The sequence below is a fragment of the Epargyreus clarus genome, unplaced genomic scaffold (genome assembly GCF_041222505.1).
Source record: "Epargyreus clarus isolate Ecla_fem2 unplaced genomic scaffold, WU_Ecla_fem_2.2 ptg000018l, whole genome shotgun sequence".
Classification (NCBI taxonomy): domain Eukaryota; kingdom Metazoa; phylum Arthropoda; class Insecta; order Lepidoptera; family Hesperiidae; genus Epargyreus; species Epargyreus clarus.
This window is the reverse complement of record NW_027332226.1, coordinates 1,547,538-1,558,379: the sequence shown is the minus strand read 5'-3', so window position 1 is coordinate 1,558,379 and position 10,842 is coordinate 1,547,538. Positions and strand designations below refer to the sequence as shown.

Sequence of the window (10,842 nt, the reverse complement as noted above, 5' to 3'; positions counted from 1 at the left end):
AAATAAATTGAGTACAATATTAAAATACAAATTGAATATTATTATGTTGCAGAACAAATAAAAGTTACAGCAATTTATTGTTACAAATTAAAGTAATTATTTATACAAAAATTCAACTGCTTAATTAGTCTGTATATAGTATTTAACTGGAAAGGGAGAAATTAAGTACTACAGTAACTGTTTATATTAAAATGAAAATTAAATACATATTTCCATATTTATTCATATTATTATACATACATATTAGATAATATTATTTTTTTATCATTAATCATTGCATTAATTTCGCTTTCGGTGAATAAGTAATATCATTATTTTTCTATAATTTTGGTTTGTTCGCGTGTGCTAGACCTTATCCTATTTAATTCTGGCGCAGTCGGGTAATACCTACGAAAGCTACATAGGTAGTAGGAAGCTTTTAAAGGTAATAGAACCATCTGCGGTTCGATTGCGGCAGCACCACCACTATACCTATTTCGTAGGTGTTCTTGTTCGAGGCATTTCAGCTTAGTCCTCAAAGAGAGCAACGCATTTGTGGTCGACCTCAGATATCTGGTCTTGTATGGGGTTGATTGGAAATGTCTATGGGCAGCAGTAGCCACTTCACATCAGGTTGATTGCATGCTCGTTTGCTACTTCTATATTATATATAAAAAACCTACTCTATAAACGTAATTAAATACGAGAACATACCATTCATTTATGCAGAAAAAATATAAACGTGCGCATTACTTAGGTATTGCTTAGTGCTTAGCGATTTAAATAAATGCCTTCCTAATTATCGTATGAGCTGAATTATGAAGCAATGATCATTTATATAATGAGTATAATAGTATTTATATATTTTATCAAAATTGATCACTTAAATACCATTTGTAAACTTACGTTATCAACTTTTAAAGAAAATTAAACTTACATAGTTAAAATAATAATATATTTTCATATTCATGGTGATGAAATTTGGTTAGGTAGGTATGTATATTATTATTCAGGGTCAAATCCGAAACTATAGGTAAGTATTAGCGAAAAATGGTGAAAGGATTTACGAGGCCGACTTTATATAACCGGCCGGAACAATAATGACCAATTATTATAATATTTTACATAAGTATAATGAAAATTGAGATCCTGCCTGTTCGTCTGATTTATTGTTAGCATTTATTCAATAAAATAATTATTACTTGGATCCAAAAGAATCCCTGAAGCAAACACGATAACTTAATTCAATGTTCTGTGTTAAAATTAGCAATTAACTTATTAATATGCAATTAATCATGTACTTATCTATCAGTATTAAGTAAGATCATACATAATACGAAAAGTTAAGTAATGTCGAATACGGTCAACAGTTGCATAGGTGACCGCTAGTGACAAAATTTAATGTACCATGCTTTGCTATTGCTTGTGAAGCTATTTATTTATATTTTTCTGAAGGTGGTAGAACCCTTTGTGGTTCGAGTCCGGCGGCACCACCGCCGATGCTCAAACATGAGTAGACTCGATTGAAGGCAAGTGAGAGTAACAACGCCTACTAGTGGAAGCCACGCCGCGCCTTTGCACTTCCACTTGTTTTTTCTGTTCCATGGTTTCAACTTAGTACTCAGGGATATTGGCGCACCTGTGGCCGACCTCAGATAGGAATATCTATTCCTATTTGGGGTTAATTACAGGGTTAATATTAGGTGGACTACATGCTCGTCTGTTCCGTTATATCCTGGTAAAAATCCTTTGGTAAAAAAAGGTATATATCCTGTTCACACGTAGACCAGTTATTGGACACAAAGAGAGATACAGATAGCCTTTAATGGTAGGGAAGCCTTTCCTCACTGAAGAATTACAGGCGTAGGCATAAAGGATTTTTTTTTATAATATAGGAGTAGCAGACGAGCATGCAGTCCACCTGATGGCAAGTGGCTACTGCCGCCCATGGACATCTGTAACCAACCCCCAGATGAGATAAGATATTTCTACCTGAGGTCGGCCACAGATGCGCCGCTACCCCTGAGGACTAAGCTGGAACGCCTCGGAAAAGTATGTCTCCCTTACCACACCCTTCAAAACGGAACACAGCAGCGCCTAACACTGCTGTTATTAGGCAGAAATAGATGTGGCGGTGGTGCCGCCGGAGTCGAACCACAAAGGGTTCTACCACCTTGCTAGGACTATCCTATCCGTCCATCCGTCCGTTTCACTGTCATAGGTATCTATCTGTTGAACCGTAATAAGTACATAGACATAGTAGACAGTTAAAATTTTCATAATGCATTTACTTCTATGGCTGCTATGAAAACGAATATTAAAAATAAGAAAAATAAAATTTGGTGGTATGGAACCCACCGTGTGTGAGTTCGACTCCACACCTCATCCTGTCCCACGACAGTAAAAAGGCAGTACAACGCACATGTACACAAATTTTGAAAAATTGTAATTATTTTATGTAATCTTATTTTCAACAGGATGTCGTTCCAGTGGATGTTCGCATACTTCCAAATAAAGGTGGCCATTCCGATTATAAGTTATCTTCAGGCCTTATTGGTGCTACTCAGTTCGACGCTCATCCATCATCCACACTACCCTGGACAGACAGACTTGATTGGTATGTATATTATGTTTTTTTATTGCATATACGTATTACTTACTTATGTCCTTTTAACCTGCCATGTATTATTATTCTGTGAATGACAGAAAGTACTGAAGTAGGTACAAGAGTACCTACGTAATTTATTATTTATAGGTACACATATATACATAACAAAAAAGAGAGGTTATCTATATATACACGTATCACGATGCCGCGACCCATCGACATGATTAAAACACTATTGTATGCGGCTAGTTTCACAGGGGGAATCACCCATTCACCACATTTCACCGTTCACCCATTTCGAAGATAATTGATGATTTCGCAAGTTTTCCTGGAAAATTGGAATAACCTAATTTCTTTTAAACTTGAATAACTCGTGTATTTCCTAACCAGTTTAATTGTTTTCTTTTCATTTGAAAGGGAGTTTCATTGCGGTATTTTCCTACTGGTACAGGATCCCTAGTATAGTTTTCATCATGTATTAATAACAAGCTGATTTTTCGTGAGTAGCTTCGTTTCGACAAGACGCCCAACATTTTTCCTTACAGCAATGTTGGTAAATGGTAGCTTGATGGGGCAGCAAGGATAAAATATGTTGACCGGACGAATTCTAAAAATTTATTACTAACCAAATTTTTCTTTGTTTATTATCAAGATAATTATTTAAATAACGTGAAAAAATATTTGTCCTACAAAATATAAGGTTTTTATTAAGGCGTCCCCCCTCTCCAACATGTATCATAAACAAGGTCATGAAAAATAATTACTAACCAGCTGATTTTTTTTTATTGGCTGTCTACCATTTACATAGTCTACCATGCACATTGTCCTACAAATTGCATGGTATGTCATCTCGGACCTACGCTGAAAAGATGTTAATTCCGCAGGATTATTTTTTTTATTAGTAACTGTAGGACAAAGGTATCACGTGATAGGATAATATAATTTTTATCTAAATAAAACAATGTCCTACAAAAAAAAGGGTAACTTTTATTAATCCTACAAGATTTGTAATTTAACTATAATATAATATAAATAAACTATAAAACTGGCGGACTGGAATAACGTACTTCGCAATTTGTAGGACAATGTGGGTAGTAAGCTGTGTAAATGTTAGACAGCTAATAAAAAAAAATCAGCTGGTTAGTAATTATTTTTCATGACCTTGTTTATGATACATGTTGGAGAGGGGGGACGCCTTAAAAAAACCTTATATTTTGTAGGACAAATATTTTTTCACGTTATTTAGATAATTGTCTCGATAATTAATAAAAAAAATTCGGTTAGTAATATTTTTTTTTGATTCGTCAAATCAACATATTTCATCCCTATTATTTTAGTTATAAACCACAATCGAGAACTTTCGTACGAGAATTTGTTGGGCGTCTCATTGAAACGAAGCTATTCTGGAACACTCAGCTTGATACTAATTATTTTTACATTAAGTATTAGTACTACAACTTTTAAGTGTAGGTCCGAGATGACATACCATGTAATTTGTAGGACAATGTGCATGGTAGACTATGTAAATGGTAGACAGCCAATAAAAAAAAAATCAGCTGGTTAGTAATTATTTTTCATGGCCTTGTTTATGATACATGTTGGAGAGGGGGGACGCCTTAATAAAAACCTTATATTTTGTAGGACAAATATTTTTTCACGTTATTTAAATAATTATCTTGATAATTAACAAAGAAAAATTTGGTTAGTAATAAATTTTTAGAATTCGTCCGGTCAACATATTTTATCCTTGCTGCCCCATCAAGCTACCATTTACCAACATTGCTGTAAGGAAAAATGTTGGGCGTCTTGTCGAAACGAAGCTACTCACGAAAAATCAGCTTGTTATTAATAAATGATGAAAACTATACTAGGGATCCTGTACTATACCTTGACATGAGTACGGTCTGATGATTAGAACTGTGATATTATGAGGTGGAATTCATCATCACTACCCCATGTTTTTAACAGTGCATTCTGCCTTAATAAGGTTGATAGGCAAAGAATGGTTGTACAACGAAATATATTGAGCGCCGATTTCAGAACTATGTACCTACTATACTAAGATTTATTTGAATTAATTTTTACTTTGTAGTGGCATAGGACTCGGTTATATTTTTTGTTAATTTTTTTAACCTTATTCTGTTGTATCTATATTTACTTCATTAAGAAAATTTACATAATACAATGTTCTTCTAACATAAAAAGACAAACACACTCATTAAATTATTATCCTCTGAACTTAACGAAACGATTCTATGATTTGTTTATGTTATTGTCATAACTCATAATTGCATTTACCTATTATTTATTATACTACTTACAAGTGTATTAAGTATAGGTATACCCTACAACAGTGGTTCCAGGACTTTTATTTCGTATGTATTGAACTATTGACGTAGCGACGTGTGAAACTTTGTCCATTTGATCTTAAATGGTGACTGCCGCCCATGGACATCATCCTCACTAATATTATAAATCCGAAAGTAGCTCTGTCTGTCTGTCTATCTGTCTGGTTGTCTCTTCTTCACGCCTAAACCACTGAACCGATTTTAATGTAATTTTGTACAATGATAGTCTGAGACCCGAGAAATGACATAGGATAGTTTTTATCCCGGAAATCCCCCGGGAAGTAGGGATGGCGATCTAAGATCGATTAATCGGAGAATCGATCTTTTGGACCAAAAGATCAATTCAATACTTACTAATATCGATTATTTTAATCGATATTAGTAAGGATTGAATCGTAAACTATGCATTTGATCAAGTGATGATCTTTAGCAAAGTTGTTGTCCATGAGCCCACGAAGGTTTCAGAGTTGGTACGACCAATTTTCGCCAGATGGCGCCACTGCCATTCCAATGAAGGTACGAATTTTCAGTTTTATGTATGTTAGTATGTCATATTATTTTCTTTTAAACGCGGGCGAAGCCGCGGGCAAAAACTAGTAGTAATATAAAATAGGTGGGTGGGGTTCCAGCTGAAGCCGATCACTCTTTAGGACTAAGATGGTCTTTTCATAGAGACTGACCTGCTTCACGCCGGAAATGGCGTGGCAGTTAGACCTCCCTAGTCAGACTATTCCGGTCCAACCAGCTATTCTTTTAAGCTGATAACACCACCTGGGCGAGTGTGGTGCAGTGCGTATACCCTAAAGCAGAATTTTTTTCATAGAGGTCATTCATCTGATTGTGCTCAAATATACAAAGCCTTATTACTAAATCGATTGTGATTTCCCCAGACGGCCAGAGCTTCGACTTCGTGATAGTGGGCGGGGGTACCGCGGGGTGCGTGCTGGCCAACCGGCTCACTGAGGTCGGCAACTGGTCTGTGCTCCTCGTGGAAGCTGGGGACGACGCGCCACCCATTGCCAATGTTAGTAACATCCAGATAGAACAGACATACAAGAAAGTCATCTCGTAATGTAGCCAATTCGCGACAATACAAGGAGAAGGGGACTGGTGTGTGGAATGGTGGTTTTTGCATCTTGAGGGGAAAACAGCTGTCCCTCTCTATGGGTGACCATTGTTTAGGCTAAGGTCTGCCACGATGCGGATTGGTAGATTTGACACACCGTTTACATTTTGCTTTTTTACACCTCTAGGCTGAATGTCAAACCACTACCTTTAGGGGTAACCTTTACCTTTAGGGGTGGGTAAATAATATAAATAATCGTAATGTAACTATCATATGGGCCGGCCACATCGCTCGGAGGACCGATAACTGGTGGGGAAGGAAGGTCCTCGAGTGGCGACCACGCATAGGCAAAAGGAGTTCAGGCCGCCCCCCGACCAGGTGGACCGACGACCTGAAGAAGACGGCGGGAAACCGCTGGCTTCAAAGGGCATGGAACCGGTTGGAGTGGCGCCAATTAGGGGAGGCCTATGTCCAGCAGTGGACCCCAAAAGGCTGATGGATGGATGGATGGATGAATGGAACTATCAAATAAGTTTTCTAATATTCCCAATACGTTTCTACAATTAAATTTACGTGCTTCTGCATTTAACACTTGAGACGAATAAATATAATGTAACACAACTTTGACTACATTATGAATTAGCTATAAATGTGTGCTAATTTGAATCTGGGCCTCGGACGTCGGAGACCAAAATCTGTCTCATACATTGATGTACCACAATGACCTCATAGGTAGGTACTTATTCCTAATTACAAAAATGTGCCAATAGGCACTCATTAAAATTAACTTCCATTGTTCTAGAACCCTGGTCTTTCTGTATTGGTGAGCAACGCACTACCAGATTGGAACTACTACACTATAAACGATGGTCAAACAGCACAGGAACATTCATCAAAAAATATTCACGAAATCAAAGGGAAAATGTTAGGTGGCTCCAGCTCTATTAACTATATGTATTATGTGAGGGGAAATAAAGCCGATTATGACCAATGGGTGTCTTTAGGGAACCCTGGCTGGGATTGGGACACAGCCACTAAGTATTTTAAGAAAAGTGAGCATTTAATAGATCCAGATATCCTAAATAGTAGCTCAAAACCTCTCCACAACACAAATGGATATATGGTCGTTACTAGACCCCTTTGGGAGGAAACTAAGCTTTATTTCGATGCGTTCAAAGAAAATGGACATGATATTTTAATCGATACGAACGGATACAAACAGTTAGGATTTTCTCCTCCAAGCTTCAATATCGATAAGTTTATCCGCCAAAGCTCTGCAGTTTCTTTCCTAAACCCGGTTAAAGATCGTCCCAATTTACACGTTGCTACGAAAACATTTGCCAATAAAATAATGTTTGATGATAACAACAACGCAATTGGGATCGAAGTAAAAACTAATAAGGGAGAAAATATCAAAGTCCACGCGCATAGAGAAGTAATTTTGTCAGCTGGCAGTATCAACAGTCCTCAACTGTTGATGCTCTCTGGTATAGGACCAAAAGACCATTTGGACAAGCATAGCATCAAAACATTGGTGCAATCGCCAAATGTCGGTGCGAATTTGCAGAACCACATGTTGGTACCAGTCGTTTTAACGGGAAAGACGAACTTCGCGTCAATTATGAACACATTGGACACTTTCACGAATTTAGACAAGTTTCCTGCACCGTCCATGATGGGACTCGTTGCTCTCGACAAGAACCAGTCGTACCCAGACTACCAAGTGACTGCGCTGCCGCTGCCCATGGGGTCACTCTTGCCCACTTTGATATGCTCGAATGTATTCACGTACGCAGATAATATTTGCACGCCAATGGTGGCAGCAACACAAGCAGGAGAAACGTTCTTCGCGCTAATCAGCTTCTTGCATCCAGAGTCGAGAGGTCATATTCGTCTCCGGAGCAAATATCCAGAAGATCCGGCTGTTATTGAAACCGGCTTCTTTTCTAACGTGTTGGATTTGGAGCAATTCGCAAGTTGCGTACACGATTACACCTCAGTGATCAACACGACATACTTCAAAAGTGTAAAGTCGCACGTCGTGGATCTCAATGTTAGAGCTTGCAAAGACTTCGCCTTCGGTAGCCACGAGTACTGGAAGTGCTATGTTTTAAATTTAGTAGGATCCCAATACCACCCTGTAGGGACGTGTGCTATGGGTCCTACTGGCGTCGTGGACGAGAGGTTAAGGGTGAGAGGGGTGAACAGGTTAAGGGTGGTAGATGCAAGCGTGATGCCAACCATTCCTAGCGGGAACACCAATGCCCCAGTCACTATGATAGCCGAGAAAGCGTCAGATATGATCAAAGTTGATAATGGAATCTGTGAGAACTTATTGTAAATACGTAGCAAGACTAAAATATGGTTTATTACAAATAAATTATTTTTGTCATTATTCCAATATACGTCCAATTTAAGTTAATTTATTTTATCTTAAAATTTCATTAATTATAATGATTGATTCTAGAAGATAATCATAAAAATACCAGTTACACTGACATCATTACTGACAACAATATATGTTGAAGACTATTAAGAACTTATTGTAAATACGTAGCAAGACTAAAATATGGTTTATTACAAATAAATTATTTTTGTCATTATTCCAATATACGTCCAATTTAAGTTAATTTATTTTATCTTAAAATTTCATTAATTATAATGATTGATTCTAGAAGATAATCATAAAAATACCAGTTACACTGACATCATTACTGACAACAATATATGTTGAAGACTATTAATTCATGACTGTTTAATTTAAGATAATGTGACATGGAAATGTTAACTTCGGAAGTTAGTCTTCCTCAAAACGAAGAATTTAAAGCAAAGTCTGTGCACACTGTACAAAGTGGTGGCACTCAACTTAATTCGAGAAACAGTTAACGAGCGGGCACCCGCTACGTGCAAACGCGCGGTTAAAAAACGCCGCATGTGCGCGCGCCTATAACGTCACCCTTTTCTTTAACAGACGCAAAAACATGCAATCGTGCCCGCTTTAGCGGACATCCTAATGCCTTGTAACCAATTAAGAACGCTCATCAATAATCAGTATAGTACTCGCCAAACTACTAGTCCGCTCTAAGTTGTTGCGAGCAGGTGTAGTCATACAATTTACAATGGCGACGCGATTCATTTTTATATTGAGAGAGGACTAGTAGTTTTACGCGGACTATACCTATGTTCACAGTCCACACTGAGCGCCAAAAACATTTACTATTGAGTCTGATCAAAAGCATGATATTCGAATAAGCATGTCCAAATTTATAACAAACTGTAATAGTGATGAAAGCGAGCCCAGCGGTGGGACAGTAACAGAGATTAAATAAAAGTTGTAAATAATTTTGTAAGCTTTATTTTACCACCTGTCCACAAACGTAATGCCACATAGAAGTTTAATACATAACTAACACCTATATAATAACCATTTGTCAGTATAACTTGATTGAATAAAGTTTGTAGTGCAATATGGCACCATTTCTATGTCTCACCCGTTCTTTCTCGATAATGTATGAAAGATACATAACCTATTACAGTACATAACCCGCCATTTTGGACTACAACCTTTATTGACTCAAGTTGTATTATTGTATTGTTTGATATTATAACATTTATAAGTATTTACAATGAGATAATGCAACGTTTTATATTATCACAGTATACACGAAGTTTAAAAATTATGAGTATAGCTATAGATATAATAATATAATCTGTTTCGATAAAGGTTGTAATCCAAACTGGCTGCTTTCGTATGTTTCTCGCTCACACACTATAGAAAAAAAAACGTATCAACCAATGCCATTGTAGATTACAATCTTAACGAAACAAGTTATACATTAAACTAAATTATTTTAACCGACTCCGAAATGAAAGAGGTTCTATGTTCGGCTGTATACATTATTTTTAGTTTACGAGTACATTATGTAATAGTAGACGAAAAAACAGAGAACGAGTTTACAGCCTATCTCTGTTTCAAGCAGTTCTATCTCTATCAGTTCTATCACTGTTTCAAAGGTGGTAGAACCCTTTTTGGTTCGACTCCGGCGGCACCACCGCCACACCTATTTCTGCCTAATAACAGCAGTGTTAAGCGCTGCTGTGTTCCGTTTTGAAGGGTGTGGTAAGGGAGACATACTTATCCGAGGCATTCCAGCTTAGTCCTCAGGGGTAGCGGCGCATCTGTGGCCGACCTCAGGTAGGAATATCTAATCCTATCTGGGGTTGATTACAAATGTCCATGGGCGGCAGTAGCCACTTACCATCAGGTGGACTAAATGCTCGTCTGCTACTCCTATATAATAATAAAAAAAAAAACAGTTTTTTTATTTCGGTGGAAGGGTGTGACCAAGGGTCTGAAGGGTGTGACCATCTTAATCTTTAGGAGTGCCAACATCTTTCAGCTTCAGGGTTTATATGAAACTGATTGCAGATGTCCATGGGCGGCAGTGACCACTAACTGACCTTACCATGAGTTTTCAAAACATCCCACAATTTTACGTTACGTTTACTCAATCCATTATTCTGTTCCGTTTGCTTAGTAGACCGAGTAAACGTAACAATAAGTAAGTGCTCAAGTCTTTTTGTCTGCCTCACTTGTTCGCAAAAAAGAGAGACGAAACGTAAGGCGCCATTTTGTCAATTTAGAAATTTAATGTTACATTACTGACACTATAGCTCTGATACAATCCGCTAGGGGCGGTGATTGGAAATAGTATGGGCAAATACGTAAACAAATACCAAAACAGTAATATTTGACAAAACGTAAAAACTCATGGTAAGGGTACAGAGAGACTGCTTGCTCGTTTGCTATTATTATTTAATTTTTGAGACTATACCACGAT

At 37.3% G+C, this 10,842-nt stretch overlaps 1 protein-coding gene across 1 annotated transcript; it reads left to right on the top strand.

Annotated features, from left to right (window-relative positions):
* The first annotated feature begins 2,457 nt into the window (after positions 1-2,457).
* On the top strand, positions 2,458-8,342 carry LOC140749606 (ecdysone oxidase). Its single transcript, XM_073082712.1, has 3 exons — positions 2,458-2,596; positions 5,826-5,959; positions 6,804-8,342. The coding sequence occupies exons 1-3, from the start codon at positions 2,458-2,460 to the stop codon at positions 8,340-8,342; spliced, it is 1,812 nt and encodes a 603-aa protein (XP_072938813.1).
* Positions 8,343-10,842: the final 2,500 nt, after the last annotated feature.

Coding starts and splice junctions, on each gene's coding strand:
- LOC140749606 (XM_073082712.1), top strand. CDS start 2,458: ATGTCGTTCCAGTGGATGTTCGCATACTTCCAAATAAAGGTGGCCATT. Junction 2,597..5,825: donor TGGACAGACAGACTTGATTG/GTATGTATATTA, acceptor TGATTTCCCCAG/ACGGCCAGAGCTTCGACTTC. Junction 5,960..6,803: donor ACGCGCCACCCATTGCCAAT/GTTAGTAACATC, acceptor CCATTGTTCTAG/AACCCTGGTCTTTCTGTATT.